The sequence below is a fragment of the Falco peregrinus genome, chromosome 4 (assembly GCF_023634155.1).
Source record: "Falco peregrinus isolate bFalPer1 chromosome 4, bFalPer1.pri, whole genome shotgun sequence".
Classification (NCBI taxonomy): domain Eukaryota; kingdom Metazoa; phylum Chordata; class Aves; order Falconiformes; family Falconidae; genus Falco; species Falco peregrinus.
This window is the reverse complement of record NC_073724.1, coordinates 88412724-88430026: the sequence shown is the minus strand read 5'-3', so window position 1 is coordinate 88430026 and position 17303 is coordinate 88412724. Positions and strand designations below refer to the sequence as shown.

Genomic DNA, 17303 nt, shown 5'->3' with positions numbered 1-17303 from the left:
CTTGGCCTTACGTTAATGAGCATTATTTAAAGAATTAACTCATTCAAGCTCTTTTTTGCAATTTTTTAATGGTGCTAAAGAGCCTTCTGAATAGCTTTGGTCTCTTCCTTCCATTCTGTTATATCGTGCCTTCTCAATGGAGTAACTGAGACAAAGAGAAGTGGTAACTTGTCATGAAGTAGGAATGTGGAGGGATGGAATCAAAAAGCTTTGACTCAAACTTTGCTCCAGCTACTGTTGGCAGCCAAGGATTTTATGTGGTACACCACAGTCTCTATGAAGGCACATAATGTACTCTCTGAAGGAGTTCAGTCTAGAAGTTGGGCAATGTTAACGTGTTTATAATAGCTAAAATCTGGTGGGAATGCCTTTTGGCTTGTGAATGCTCCATGCACCTTCTAAAACATGTATCACGTTCTGAAATAAAGTTATACTTAAAATGAAATAAAAGGGGTGTGTGGAGTCTGGTGAGATGCATGAACACAAGAAAGGGTGAGATGTCGTCATGGCACAGCTCCCATTGACTTCACTGTGTTACTTTGGTAACTGCGCTCTTGCCCTTCTTCCACAGTGGTCTTCCACCGTGCTTCTGTCCTCTGAGCATTCTCTCAGAAGTAATGCACACTCCTCTTAATACCCTTGGTGATAACAGCATGGATAGAAATACACAAAAACAGCTATTTGGTCCTCTTTCTGTTGGAATGGGAGAGGGAGTAAAAAAATCTAGCAGTCTTACTTTGTAGTTAGGAAAACATGCTTTTCAGGTATAATTTTAATAATCTATTATAAACATAAAAACCACATGCGCTTTCCATTAATGCACATGAAAACCAGTTTTTTTATTACAGTAAGCTTTTTGTTTGATAGTATGTTTTACATTGATTCAATATGATGATCTCTTTCTTCATCTTTGTACTTGCTGCAGCTGGCTGGAGTCACACTCTGCAGCAAAAAGGATATGCAGGCTTCTTGGGATTCATACAGAAACTGTTAGCAGACATCTCCCCAGTCATCTTTAGCTCTCTTAGGAAAAGTAAAGGAAGCTGCTTTCAGCACGGGTGTTTTGTGCTTGACATTAGGAGTATTCCAGTTTATCCACCCATTTATGATTTTAGTATTTGACTGGAGTAGTAGGAACATATGGGAAGAGAATCAAACTGTGTGCGCTACTAGAGGATTCTTACCCTGTTGCTGGTTACTTTTGATGCTTCTGATGCAGTTCCTGAAGTTGCATGTTGCCCCCCAAATGGGTATGTTCTTTGAGTTCCTGGAAAAATCTGTTAGCACAATTTCATCCCCTGTTTCAAAGCAGTGGAGAACAGTGTTTCCAGTGACAATTTTCAGAAATGACTGGTAATAGATATTGTGTATTGCAGCATCTTACTACACGTATGTTTAAAGCCGTAAATTCTTCTGAGGAATTAGATGGAAGAAGGTTCATGAGGAAGGCATGTGGCAGAGCAGTAGCTTCAGTTGGCTGTCCTGTGCTGGAGTCGAGTCTGCAGTAGTCTAGGTAGTTCTATTTTTGCCAGCTCTGCAGTATTTTTTCCTCTGCTTCCATGGTGAGAAATCTCCTTTCATGATTTCAACTACTATACATGTGTGCACGATTCACCATTCTCATAAGTGTAGTCAGATGAGAGACTGTGGTCCCATTTTTAGAAGCTTAAACAGTTTGTAATTCTGCAGCTGGCAGTTACCATCCTTCAGCTAGAACTTGTAGTCATAAATGTCATAACTCACAGATCTGAAATGCTCCTATTCTGTTTCAATGCCAAGTGAAACAGATTAGTGAGTCTCAAGCTGGTTTAATCTGATATCTTTAGTTTTCTGTGGGCTATATTTATCTGCTTTGCTTCACACTGGTATGGACTACTAGATGTATTCATGGAGGCAGAGCGAGAATCTCAGTAGAGGGACAGTGTCTTGTCAAACAGCTTTTGGCTGGATTACAACTGAACTTCTCTTTCTACTAATTCTTTTTCTTCTGCAACCCTTGGCAATCTCCCTGTCATTCTGAGCTCCCAAGTCTGCAGCCACATCCTTGCAGGAGGGATAAGGATTTCTGCATCTGAACTGTCATCTTGGTCTGCATCTACATTAGCATTTTAGACCAGATCAGGAATGTACTTTTGAAGGGAGCCTCCCTTCTGCAGTTTGATGCTGTCAAGGGACGTATGACCAGGATTCTTGGAGGATGTTCTCCAGCAGGACACCTAATGTGTGCTCTTTGCTAATTCCTTCCATGGAACCAGGCTAGACCTGGGCTGAAGTACCAGTTCCTGAACCACTTGTACAGGACACACCAGGGTGTTAGCAACACCTGATTCACTTCATAAATCCTCTGTTACCATTCTGTGCAGCTTGCTAAGGCAGACATCCTGCAATAGGAAAGTTATAGATCAGTTTGATCTCCGACCCAATTCTGATTCCATCTGGGCCTTTTTGGTAACTCTACTGTAATGGCATTGACAAGGCAATGCTCTAATTCCATGTGACAGTTACAGGATGTTTCCTATGACCACCAAGATTTAATTTTTTCTATTAAGCGCATAGCAACTTCCTAGCATTCACAGCCTTGCAATACCTTTGTGAAATAAAAGGGCTGAAAAAACCTGGTAGTTAGAAGGATGCATTGGCACATGTGACATAATTCTAGGGTTGCGATCCTATTCCTGGTTATTCCTAGTAAGACCAGATAAATATTTTGCAAATATATATACATATTTTAAATGTAAGTTAAGATATATATAATAGTGTTCAGATTTCTTTGTTGTGGATTGAAATAGTATTTGCCTATAAAGGAACATGGAGAGTATTATATTGAGAAGTCATCTTTTCTTTGTTTATAACTCTTAAATGTGTAAGTCTATATTATGTCTTAATATTATATTTATTTACTGCAGGGTGTTGGGAAAAACAAGGTTGTTGACAGATTCCTTCACCTTTTAAACAGGCCCAGAGAGTATTTACAGCTGCACAGGTAAGAATGTGTTACTGTCACATACTTTGTGTTTATAATCTGATTTCCTGTGTTTTAAAACTCATGTTTCTGAAGTTTAATGTGTTCTTAGTGTTTGAACAAAGACCCTGGTTATGATAGGTGGCATACAGACTGCAGGAGTGTATCTGTTTTATAGGCATAGTCAGTAAGCTGTCAGGTTGAGGAGGGGTACAAGAATCTCATGCAATCATGTTGCTTAACGTAAGAGGAAGTAGAAGTCAGAGTGTACTGAAGTTAAACCATGCTCAAGAAGAGAGTAATATTTTGCTGTCATTTCTGAGACATTTCCCTAAGCATGATGTACTCTGTGAGGGAAAAATTTCAAAGGTGCTTGTTTGACTATGTCATTCATTAGGCAAGAAACAGTTTAAATAGTAAAGGCTTTTTCTGTTTTTTTCCTTTGGCACTTCTACTAAACACACTTACTTCTTTCTCACCCATAAACATTTGGATTGGAAATTATTTCTTTTTCATATGCAAGCTTAAAAATGGGCTTCAAGACAACAAACCAATTGAAAGCAATTCAAAAGCTGAAATATATCAAATTATCTGCCTGCTTTTTATGACATGAACTTGAAATCAATGAATTGAAATAAAGACTGAATACTAGAAGACTCAGTTTCAATTGAACTGCATCCTTTTTCAGCGTCATTCCTAATCTTTGTCTCTCCATCTTTGACTTCCTAGTTTCATCACCCTGTCTCTTTACATAATTAATGTTTCTTAAATAGGGCTAATAAAATGTACATCTTTGATTTTTTGCCCTTTAACAAGTCTCTGTAACACTTAATTTCTCACTTTCATCCCCAGCTTTTTCTCTTCAAATGTCTTGTACTTGTATTCCTCATATTTGCATAGCTCTAGCTCATGACTTTTCTGTTGCTGTTTTCTTTTATACTACCTCTCCTAGATATCCATCACTTTTTTGCTAAATACTGCTTTTGTGACCCGCTACTTTCAGCTTTGTGTTAACTTCCCTGCTGTTACCGAAATCTCGGAATGAAGAACTTATCGACACCAATGTGATGTAGATAAGCAGACACTTCTTTATTGACGGCCGGGTGCGTGAGCGAGTCCTCTCACGATCAACGCACACCAGGTCCCAAAATCAGATTCCATATATAGAACTTATTCATACATATTCATTAATTATTCATACATAATCATAACATTTCCCGTAAATCATTTACATACTCTCCTCCTATATCCGATTATGCGCAGCAAAGCTTAGAAAGGTCTAGAAATGGGTCTAGGGTACGATTTGGGTAGGTGGTATATGAGTCGGTGGTCGCGATCTCCCCCTGCCGGAATTACCTTTTACTAAAGTTCACAGTTTCTTGGCAGGCACCTACAAGCTGTTCCAGTCGACTCTCCCCAGTTCCCATTAATCTCATATTCTGACATTTCAATACACCTCTGCGTACAGAAGACTGGTTAAATACAATGGAACCTTCCAACCCTAGAGTTATTACAATAGTTCCAGGCCCTTCTTCTAGCCTTGGTACAAGACGTACAAAAGATTCCATAACGTCTCTTATTGCGTAGATGCAAGTTTCCTATAATTTTTTCCTTAACCTTCTACATTTCAATTCTATTAAATGATTTTATAAAATCAATTAATTAATCAAATAGAATCAATCGATTTTAACTTATTAACTAATCGGTAACACTGCCATCTTCTCAACTTGGAGCAGCCACTTGCTCCTTCTGGATAAAATACACTATCATTTTTGCAAATCCCAATTCTTTCACAAAATACTACAGTACTTCTGTCTTTCCATGTGTGTGTGTCTGAGAAAATGTGCTCCAGTGAGGTGTAGTCAAGCAGAATGGTGCTTTAACATAAATTCAGATAGCTCAGGAGAATATTGTATAAGCGTGATGTTTGGGGTGATGATGGAGCTGTAGAATATATTAGTTACAGGATGCTAGTCGATGCATCACTAGGAAAAAAAAAATCCCTTTTTTGTCTAGTCAAAACATACTTCTATGGGCTCTGTAAAGTAGTATTTATGCTTGCAGGGTTTTAGAGTTAGATTGAAGTAGAAAATTATGAGCAGTCCTATGCAGTTCTACAAAAATTAATTCCTAAATATAGAAAAATCAGAAATTCCTATTTCCTGGCTAGCATTTTGAAATGCTTTGTGAAGAGCTCAGTCAATATAATACCTTGGTAAACCTTATAGGGTGTTTAAAAAAGGATTACAGTATTGTTAGTGTACACTTACGGATTGCAAACCGAAATGAGAGCAAGTTTGCGAAAATAACCAAAACAGTTCACTGCTAAGCTTTTAGTTATTTTGAGGGGAGAAATACAGTCAGTAGCTTATGGCACAGGTGTATTTTATTAGAAAATATGTTAGAATGTTGACATAGTTTAACCCCAGCCAGCACCTAAGTACCATGCATCTGCTCACTTCCCCCACCCAGCCCCAGTGGGATAAGGAGGAGAACTGGAAAAAGGTAAACCCATGGGTTGAGGTGAGAACAGTTTAATGATTACAATGAAGCAAATAATAACAACAACAATGATTGTAACAAAGAGGAGAGGGAGAGAGAGGAGTAGAACCCGTGATGGTGGGGGTGGGTGGGGGGAGGAAATCAAGTGATGTGCAGTACAGTTGCTCACAACCTACTGACCAATGCCCGGCCAGTCCCCGAGCAGCTATCGGCATGCCCTCTCCAGCTCCTTCTTGTTCATATACTGAGCATGGTGTGCTGCAGTATGGGATACCCCTTTGGCTGGTTCGGGTCACCTGTCCTGGCCCTGCTCCCTCCCGGCTCCTTGTGCCCCTGCCCACCGGCAGAGCACGGGAACTGAAGAGCCCTTGCCTTAGGGTAAGCACTGCTCAGCAACAGCTGAAACATCCCTGTGTTATCAACATTGTTCTCATACTAAATCCAAAACACAGCACTGTACCAGCTACTAGGAAGAAAATTAACTCTCTCCCAGCCAGAACCAGGACAAATGTGTATTTCATCTTTCATAGGGATAGGCTGTTTCTGCAGATTTCCTAGCTAGCTACCATCGGTACTGTTAAGCATGCAAACAGGAAAGTATTTCTAAATACCATACTTTTAATGTTGTTCATATACCTGAATTACAGGTCTTGAGAAAGTGAACATTCAAAGCATGCATTTTCATTGATTACCTTGTACAGGAAAGGAATACTGTTAATGATTTATGAAAAATGTAGAGGTGATTCAGTGTCAGATGAAGGTGGACATTCTCTGCCCTTTCAGAAATGTGTCTGACAGATGGCATCTCATTTGTCCTTGGAATCTGGGTTGCAGACTCTAGCTCCACTTCAACTAGTCCCTCTGGCAATGAGTGTGCACTTGTCAGCTGCATATCCTGAGATTCCTGAGTTTCTAGTGAGGTAGTGACTGATCTTTAGAGAGAGATGATGTTTTAGATAGAGATGATCTTTAAGGTGCCTTCCAACCCAAACCATTTGATGAATCTGTCAGAAAATGGCAGACAATGGCATTGTGAATTTTTTAATTTGCCCATATTGACTGTCACTTCATACAATTAGCTATTTAAAAAAAAAAAAAGTATGTATGTATAATAATGCTAATACAGAATGGGTGTTGCAAGTGAATAACATCTGTTTTGGAGTAGAGAGATATATTCTTAGCTATAAAATATCCTTGTTGGTGGCTATAATTAAGATGTAGCAAGAGAAGAAACTGCTGGAGTGGAAAAAACTGTAAGAAGAGCTTTAAAATGAATATAATGAAGATCTTTACTAAAATGTAGTGTTATATAACAAATAAAAGTAGTGAATAAATAATAGACAAAAACAATTGGACTGAATTTCAGAAGTATTCTGAGTTGTTACTTTAATTGTCGTTTCTCAAAACCTGCTTTTTTAATGGTAGTTAAGTGCCAAAATCATGAAAATATTCCAGAAGTGTCTACTTTCAGTAGCTTGTGAGGTAAATAAGGGGGAAACACACTGTGATGCAGTGTAGTACTGTTATGCAATTTAATTGATGTAGATGTCTTTAACAGAAGAATACCTCACTTCTTTTGCCATCAACCAGGAACATAAAGAAAACTAAAAATGCCATTAAATCTCGTTTAGTTTTGGTTGTTGATTTTGTAGTTACAGTGGGAATTCTTATCTGGTGGGTTTTGGTTTGTTTTGGGGGGAAGGGGTTTTGGTGGTTGTTCTTTTGTTGGTGGTTTTTACTGTCTTGATGCAACAGGAGTTTATGAAGAAGGAGTTCTGCTGATCTAACGCTACATATGTTCAATGACATTCAAGCAGGGGATATCTGCCTTAGAGGCAGCAAACTATTACCAGCAGTACTTTCAAAATCTCACATTTTGTGTCTTATACTTCAAGGTGGTGAGAGGGGATAGAAGGTAGAAAAAAGAGAGCGCTCTTCCTATAACATTCTTCCTGACATCTGTATTTACTTGGTCTACCAATGATTCACATGGGAAGGGTCAGGCTGACCTTAAGGTTTCAATTGCTTATAGAGATTATAAATCATTTTTCTTAACCTTTCTTATAGCACCTCATTGAGAAGTTCTTTTTTTTTTTTTTTTAAATTTCTAAGTCTTATAAATCATTTTGTGACCATAAAACTAAAAATCTTAACTGGAAGGAAGCTGTGATTAGATTTAATAAGGAAAGAATTTGATAAAAGTATTTGCTTATAAATTATTTTAAAAAGTTGGCTGCTTCCTCTTACATACTTCCTAATATTAGGAGCTGATCAAAATTTGACCAACTCTGTAACCCCACAATTAGTATGATGAGAGGACTCCTTCTGAAATAGGTAATTTGGCATAGGCTGTGCACTGCCCCTCTCTGACTGCAGTTAGGAAGCATCTTGCTGCTTTTCTGTGTTAAAGAAGAACTTTCATCTGCCAGGATTTCCCAGTCACTCCTTTCCTACAAGAGTAAGTTTAAGCAGAGAAATCCTGAATTTTGTTTACCTTATTGGGATGTACCCAGGACATTTTGTGTACCCAGGACACCAGCTACACGTTATAGAACAAAGAGCAGCCTTACCTTGCTTAGTATTAAACTTAAAGGTTTTACTGCTTTCAGTTTGAGCATGAATTCGTCATGCTACCAGAAAGGTCAAAAGCAATGCGGCCTGTGCAGTCACAGGTCAATGACAGATCTGTATAGATATTAAACACATACAAGCTGACTTTCTAAGAAACTTCAATGTCCTCCAAATAGATGTAACACAGAGTCAAGTATTTGTGTCACTCCTAAATGCATGAACCCTGGAGAGCCTCATCATTTTATGAACCTTGCTGTTACTACTACTTTTGTCATCTCCCATGAGTGATGTGGAAACCAATTACCAGTGGTTCTACACAAAAATCTGAAATTAAATTTGGTAGACTAAATTTTAGATCTGTAAAACAAATTGTGTTGAGTCAGGAAAATTGCTTTCAATGAAACTCATAATATCTTGCTTTAAATTATGAAGTCTCTTGGACAAAGAAGATTCCACAGAAGGAAGAAAAAAAAAATTAAAGCTTTAGAGAAGACTCAGACAAGAACATATGCCTTGTTAAGACTATAAAAATCTTTCTTAGTGCTGATGGGAGTAATAGATAAATATGAAAATGTAAGCTCCCAGCTCTCCTGCATAAAAACATCAGAAGAAAGTATCATGGACTTTAGACTGTTGGCTCCTTTGGTGTGATTGAAGAAAAAAAGATCAATTTTACTTATCATCAAGTTATTAAATAATTGCACATAAAGAACAGGTTTTGCTGGAGTAAAATGTCCTTTACTAGACATTTATTGTCAAGTAAACACTTAGGTTTGCATCTATTTGAAATTAAGTTATACTGTCAAGCTGCTTTTTAAATTTTAATTACAAGTATTTCTCCTCCTTGGATTTACTATTTTTCTGTAGACTGTATTACAGAACTACAGTATTTATCCTTTTGTTTCTGATGCAAGCTTGATTTATGGCGGCTTTATTTTTTTTTTTTAAGATGTAAAATTCAGTCACTTTTTATAGTAGTTTCTGTTAGTATAAACGAGGTGCTAGATTTTACATGCTGAAGACATTTGGAGTCATACGGTGTTAACTTCCATTAGAATGTACTTCTAGTCTTTAACGCATGAGCTTAAAAAAAATTACATGTAATTTATTCTTTTCTGAAATCTTAATTTAGGCAGCAAAAGAGAACTAGAATACTGTGCAGTACACAGTGTCAACTCAAGACCTGTGAAAGCTGCCATCTCTGTTCTGCTGGCGTTGGACTGGCTTTAACTCAGGTAGCCCAGAAGAGCAACTGGCAACAGGAACCCTTTGAAATTGTTGTTTGCCATCATGAGTTTTGCTCCTGATTGCTCTGATAGCAAACAAAAGCCTCTCTGCCTTGGTAGTCCCTTTAAGAAAAATTAACAGTGGAAAGTACATCTGTGTTCCAAGTAGCACATTTGCTTGGTTCAGGAGGGCATAATTTTCACTTTTCTGTATCAGTACCTTTTCTTTAAAGTTTGGTATACGTTATACACCTTGATTTTTGAGATATCCAAAAGCTATATGGACACAGTCCTAGGTACCTTGGCTCTAGGCAGCCCTGCTTGAGCAGGGGGATGGGACCATATGACCTCCAGAGGCCCCTTCCAACCTCAACCACTCTGTGATTCTATGATTTACCAACAATATCTGCAAGGTAGCAGCTGGATGACAACACTTAGCTCTAATTCTAAGTATGCTGTAATAATGTCTTGCTAAATCAAAATTGGTCAGTAGGAAAAAAAAAATTAAAGTTAAAAATTAGTTTTTCTTTTCTTCATAAAATTAGATAATCCAGCAGTAGTTGTTCTATGGGGGGAGTCCATTTGCACTGTACTTAGCTGACGCCCAAATGTGTCAGTATGGAACAATAGTTAAAGTTAAGGGAATTAAGAAACAGCTTCAGATTCATCATTGTTTTCGGAACAGGAAAAATAAGACCATATTCTATAATGAGATCAAGTTTGATAACTACTGGAACATTTATTTATTGTTGTGATATGAGTGTAAATAATGAGCAATTTTTAAGCAGAAGCGTCTCCGTGATGTATTCTGGCTTCATGCTGTCTCAGTTATAAATTAGCCATATGAAGTCTTAGTTATCCGTGTGATATCTTGTCTGAGATATCAGGCTGAGGTAACATGTTTTCTACTTTTCTGGGCATTGACATATATGCTAAAACAATTCAGCTTTGTTATGAATTTGGTATTTCACCACTGTCAACAAAATACTAACTGCTATACAAATTATATTTATTTTCTGATAATCTTACTATTATTTTAGAAGATATTATGCTACCTTATTCTGTTTCTCCTAATATTACATTTCCTTTCAAAGAATTTACCTATGGTATTGCATCTTCCTGTCAAAGTTACTGTGCTTGTTCTGGTGATTGATGACAGTAAAAGTGTGATACAGGATTAATTTTAAAAATCTACTACATTTTGTGTTGTGCCTTTTCTACTTCCCTAATAAATTACAGTAATCCACTGATCATTTATTCCAAAAATTAACTGAGTTTACATATGTTATCCTTTTTAAAATAAATGTGATTTTGCTGTGATCTTTAACAATCAAATTAATAGAGAGGTTTGGGGCAGGAAAATGAGCTTATGGTATCCCTACAAGCGATACTTACTACAAACTGTCAGTTAATCTTTAGATGTTAATTTTCTTTCCCTCTTTTTCAGCACATGTAATCAGTATAAAATCTAATTATCTGTTTCCCCTATTGAGATCATTTAAAAATACCCTTTCAGACTTATTGACTTGAGATTTTTTCAATCCTAATTAAAAAAAGTTGTTTCAGAAGGAATAATTTCCTTGGCCTGAAACACAGATGAACACCTGATACTGTGGAATTTCAGTGTACTTCTCAGAATTGCATTTGATTGTCTTCTCTTGAAAGAATATAGGATCATGTAAAACAATTTAAATGCCAATACAGCTCTGCAGGTCTGTTTTTAAAAATGAACAAGCACAGAGAAGTGGACTGTTGTTGAAGCAAGTGCTCTTAAGCTGCCCTGATTTATTAAGAGGAATCCATTGAACACAGTGAAGGTGTGTGTGTGTGTGTGTGTTTGTAATTATTTGTTGGCAGCCATGACGAAAAAAGGCTAGGTAGCTTTTCCTGGTGATTTTGAGTCATGAATATATGCGCCTATAATATTTTCTTTTAATGTTATACAGTAATCTTATAGTATGTGCTTTATTCTTTACACAGCTCAGGACTGGAAATAAACAGTAAGATGACTTTTTTTGTTGTGAAACACCGAATGTATTGGCTAGCATAAATAGGTGTCTTTATGGTTTTTTACTCTTATTGTTGTTTTTTCCCCTTTTCTTAAATATATTTTTGATCAATACAGAGTTGCAATGTAAACCTTTCAAGAGTTCATGCAAGCTAATGGTCTCTGTTTCCAACATTAGCTTTTCGTAAGCTGGCTGACTAGCTCTGCTATTGTCAGATTCCAGGTGTTAGAGAGCTACTTCATTTGTCTTTTTGTAGGAATTGAATTCAGCTTGAATGTCCTGCTGTGTGGCTGTTACGGAGAAATAGCTCAGGTTAGAAGACCCTGTTGTTTCATTCTCTTCTAAAGCTGAACTAACAGTTTCTCGCTGTTTACTCAGTGAAATGTATTCTTACACACAATAAGGGGAGCTGTAGGGTGTCATGTTTCTTAATTTATGGATTTTACATTTGGGGTGAGTGAATGTCTTACATTGTTATAACAAATCATGTGAAAATGTTGCATTTCATTTTGAGAGATGGAGCACGTAAAAGTAATTCTGTGACTTGATTTAAGCATATATCCTGAATTAAACATATAAATCCTTTGGGCCTTTGTTCTGCCACCTGCAGTCATACTGAGTAATGAGTACCTTTATACTCCAAATAATTCCTTGGATTTAAAACAAATACATGTAATTTTAACAGAGAAATTAGACAGCTGGTTGGCTTTTCAGATATTTCACAGTTTCCTAAACACAGTGGTCAGATCATGCAGTGCAATGGCTGTGTGATAGGTTATCTAAAGAAATTCATTTGTAACTGTCAAAATCATGCAGATTCTTTCTTTGTGTTAAGATTGCCTACTCTTCACCAGGGTAATCCATGAGTGAATTAGCTAACCAATTAACAACTTCAGATGGCTGTTGGCCTAATTATTTTTCAAATACTGTTAAAACTAGGTCACAACAGATGGGTATTTTCATGTCTGATTGAAACGTAAATGAGAAGATATATATATCTCTATGTACATAGGTATTTAGATAGGTATCTTGCAGAAATGAAGATCAATAATTATTAAAGCATATGTTCTGTCTCTAATATTTTTTCAACTACCCTAAAGTTCTATTTGGAGAATTAAGAGGAAGGCCAAATCTGAATCTAGTTTATCTAAGCTTGTTGCCATGAGCACCAACTCTTAAAACACAAGGTTGCCTTCCATAGATACTCTCTCACCCTTTCAGCCTCAGTGTAACTACATACAAAAGCCAGGAAGGTATTCTTCAGTCTTGTCAAGATGGAGTAATTCCAGTGAATATGGATGTCTCTGATGTTAACTGAGGTCCAGACACTGGGTCCTGTATTTGGGCATAAGTCTCCTTGGGGACTCAAGTCTTAAAAATAAAGCACTGTAATATCTTTTCTTTTCTTTTCTTTTTTTTTTTTTTTTTTTTTTTTTTTTTAAGTTAGATGATAGTGAGTAAATTGTATAATGGATCAAATTCTGGTTTGATGTTTACATTTCAGTGTTCTGGGGAGGACAAATGTCAAAACATACAAGGAGTATTTGCAGTTATGTCACATATACTGCATTTTTAATGAAGAATTTCACGCATTGATTTAATTTCTCTAAAGAAGCATCTTTCAGCCAGGGAGTCCTCCAGATGAGCTAATAGAAATTTCAGAAGAGGAACATAATTCTCCTTTGTTCCTTAATTTTTCCTCCTGGCTATTTTCAGCTCCTGTCTCTCAAAACAGGATATCCAGAATGCTTGTCAATTTACTTTCTTTCCATCTTTGCCTCCCATCCTGCCCTGTTTCAAGGTCTATTGATAGAGATATTCAGCTCTTCCAAATATCTCCAAATATTCATTTGGAAAGAGCCTGGGAAAAATTTTCTGTCTCACATGATTGGAATAAGACATGCTGAAACACATTGATTGGATTTATGTAGAGGCAAATTCTATTCTAAACAACAAAATAACTATCAGGTACAGTTCCTTCCTCTCCTCTTTTTTAGAGTAATTTTTTTTCAATTCTATTATTTAATGGAATTTTGGTAAGTCTTGTAAATTGACAGGGACAGAGTGGACTGAACAGTCTCTGTGGTTGATGGAAATTTCTCCTGCTACATCTCGTAGTTCTTCCCCAGAAAGAAGGTCATTGCTGTCAAAGAAATAGTAACTGTCACAGACTAGTATGTTTGAGTTTGTAGACCTCAGAAAAGGCTGCCTTTAGGGTAAATAATGCACCAGTAGCAAAAAAATAAATAAAAGGCAGTAATGTGAGCTAATAAACAAAAAAACATCAGAAGAATTCTCAGAAGTCCTGCTATGAGTTGAGTGGTACTGTCAGAAGAGTTGCAGAGTAGCAGATCTTTATTTTATTCTGATTTTTAATTTTTTTTTTTTTTTATGGAGAGCTTATGAGGATGGCTTGCTTGATAAAAATAAAAATACGTTCTTAGGAAAGACGTTAGTGAGCTTTTCATATTTTTCTTTTACAATCAGAAGACAAGTCAGTTCAGTTGAGTAGGATGACAGTATGTCAGACAGCTTTTCTCACTCGTTTCTACATTCCCACAGTCTTGCTTCTTTGTCAGAACTATTTTCATCTTGGGTGCCAAATGTGATGAAATTAGGAGGGTTTGATATTCATGTCTTTGTTAGAGCCTAGTTAATATTAAGATGCTAATACTAGTAAGTGAATGTCAATTACAATTTTTAGTTCCTTTCCTGTGGGAGTGAAATTCTACAGTCTAGCGTTTTGAGTGCCAGACATATTTTACATTTAGGAAAATCTGCATACCATATTGTTCAGAAATATTTCAGACTTAGCATATTTTCATTACTCTATATTTCAGTGTCCTTAAATTTACATAAATAATTACAAAGTGGAAATTTAAGAAGAAAAAAACCCAAAGGATGCAAATTATTTTTAGCCATTCTTTACTGTGTTTAGGTCATGTTACATTTCTGAAGAACAGAAATTAATGAGATCTAATTACATGGCTTATGATTCTGAAAGGAAAATAACATTAATCTGTACTCACCTTGGCAAAATCATTCTTATATACATGGCCGAATGTAATAGCCTAAGCAAGTACAGGAGCTTTGCATTCACTTATGTCATCAAGCCAATGGAATTAATATTTGGCTGTATACTTAGCTTCTATAATACATTGCAAATCCCCTGAAATATTTCCTTAAAATATTAGGGCTGAATAACAGTAAAGTAGAAGAAAGGAAGGAACCACAGATAAAATAAGAAGTTAGAAGCTAGATTTAGGATGTCAGTTGTTCTTTCATTTTGATACCTTCTGCAATTTTTTCTGATTTATACAACTTTTATAATAGCGCTTAAGTAAACTGTAATTCTAGTGTTTATTTCCCCCTAATTACAGTCAATTCTGTCTTCCCTGAAGGATGAGATCATCATAAGGATTTGTGTGGGCTGCTGGTGATACTAAGTGTAAGTTAGGGAGTTGTAAGTAGTCTCTGCAGAGCCACAGGATTAACTAGCTTACCAAAAGTAAAATACACATTTTGTGTTAAATTAAAACACCATTTGACATTTACGTCTTTTCTTCTGTCATTACCTATGCCCTTCCACACCACCACTAGAGATCTCCCTTTCCTGCCGTGTTCTGGTCACTTTACTTTTTTCATGCGTTGACTGCTAAGTACAAATTTATGATATGTAAAACATCCTGTAATGCTTCATCTTCCTTTACTTTGTTCTTGGCCTATGCTTTCCTTAGATCCTCCCATTTTCTCACCTTTCTATTACTTTAAAGGGATCACAATTCAGGTTTGACAAATCCTTTCTCTTTTCTCCTTGAATTAATTCCTTAGAGCATTTTTCCATTAATTATTCCTGACTAATTAGTAACCTGGGACTGTGCCTTCATATACTCTAGGATTTGGTTTACACATTTTAAAATTCTGCTACATCGGTGACTGTATAAATTTGAGCCAGAAATGATAACTGGTAATGGAGGTAGGCTGCTACATACAGTCTGAGAATTCAATCCCTAAATAATCTGTGTTCAAGAAGCAAAAATCATAGGTTTATTGTTACTTTTTGATTCATTATTGATTTCTTTGCTTAGCGTAGAAATGGGTAGACAAGCAGGATGATATCAGAGGCTTTGTTTTTATGTTCATGGTAGGATTTCTAAGAGAATAGATAAGTGCTTACTTTAGTGATTTAAGGGATGATATGTTGCAAGTGAATATAATATGAATATAACTGTTTTGGGGAGTGTTGCTGCTTGTGACAGGCCACATTTGGTGGGGTTGAAGGAAGTGAAGGTGCTCCCAGCTTTGTAACTGTTCCCATCCTGGATTTAAAGTTCAGATGTGAAGTAGCTTAAACATCAAAAATCTCTCTTGCCACCATATGCTTTATTACTGTGTATGGGAGATGCTGGGATAAATCAATCATGAGTTTAAAGCTAAACAAGAAATTATTAGTTATTAGGGACAGAAATCCTGCTGACAGCAGTTTCAAATAAAGGAAATGTGCATGTTATGCTCTCAGTTTAAAAATGTAATTAGAAGCTGGCCATTTAATAGTTTACTGCAAACAGTACTGTGTTTGATTTCCTGTACTCATGGAGCTTATCAGAGTATTATTGGTTTTTTACAAGGTCTTAGAAAATTAAAGGTAGAGTAAGGTGGATATATGGAACAGTGAGTCAGCTTAGTTTAAGCAAACAGTTTTGTTACACAACATGACTGTGAAAAGGTAAGAGATTTTTGTTACATCAAATCTCACATGCCATGCAAAGGTTACCAACCTTACCTATCCATCAGCGTGTGGATCTCAAACAGCATAAGTGAGGCTCTCCTGATGGGTTTCATCACATGGGTAGTCCATTGTTCTGTTGACACAGACTAATACAAATTTTGAAATTTAGCGGGAAAGGGATGGCATAGCCTACTTACCCTAAGCTTGGGTTGTATATCCCATTGCCCATGAAACCGTGGGCATCATGGGGACCTTCTGTCATCACCCACCCCTGGACTATTCCGTAACTCATTGATCCCTGTAAACCCCAAGGTAAATGGGGTTGGTTTTGCGGATCTTGACCAAGGTTTTGACAAGTATTTCGTACAGTCACGAGGGGTTTTCTCTAGGTTATGGGCATAATTTGTCTAGATAAATCCAGTGTGGTGATGTCTGTTGCTGGACCTTTCTGAATTGCAACTAGTTTTTATTTATCTTTACATTCAGTGATGGTTGAAGTAGATGAAAATAACAAAGATTAAGGAATGTTCTCATGACATTTTAATTAATGCTATTTAAAATTTGAAGGAAAAAATAATAATTTGAGCCATTCAAACACAAATAGAGTTTCAAAAATAAATACTCTGCTATTAAAGCCTCTGTCCCGTCCAACAGCTTGCACTGTCCATGATATAAAATGTAGCAAGTGCTAGTACAAAGTATTCCATCTGGTATGGTTTAGATAGAAATAAAAATAATCTATTTTTAGAATTCCACATGAGTATTTTTAGTCTTTTTTTTTCTTAGTGATACATGGAGAAGAGCAATTAAAGTGTTATTGATTTGTCTATGATACTGCAAATTCCTCTTTGGCTCTTCTGGGGAGATTTGCCTGTCATGTAAATGACAGTTTAAGCATGCTTAACTAGAAGTGGTAGTAGCAGTAGTAATGTGCCTACATGCACAAGATACAAATTCACTTTTCAGTGTTTGCATTTCTAGGGTTTGTGAGAAATTGTGAACTACTGTGAAAGCCGTGGCAGAGACAGGGATACTCGCCTTTGACCACTAAGCTGGCACAGTGTTGTTTTCAGTTCCAGTTTTTCAAGAGTCCTAAAAAAATATGAGGATTTTTTTCCTCTTAGAAAAGAAGAGACCCTTCAGTTTTTCATTCATTCATTTTGCATTTTATTGTAACTAAAATTCCTGTGTATTTTTAGTTAATACTGTCTGGTTTTCTACATTTCAGGGATACCACTGTTCAAAGCCTTACCCTACAACCTTCTGTTAAAGACGGTCTTATTATATATGAAGATTCATCACTG

At 36.5% G+C, this 17303-nt stretch overlaps 1 protein-coding gene across 1 annotated transcript in view; it reads left to right on the top strand.

Moving 5' to 3' along the window:
- The window catches only part of VWA8 (von Willebrand factor A domain containing 8), a 185953-nt gene that overhangs the window by 78909 nt on the left and 89741 nt on the right, over positions 1–17303 (top strand). Inside the window, exons 21-22 of the mRNA XM_055803173.1 lie at positions 2907–2983; positions 17228–17303. Coding sequence (XP_055659148.1) covers positions 2907–2983; positions 17228–17303 — 153 coding nt within the window. The remainder of the gene's footprint in view (positions 1–2906; positions 2984–17227) is intronic.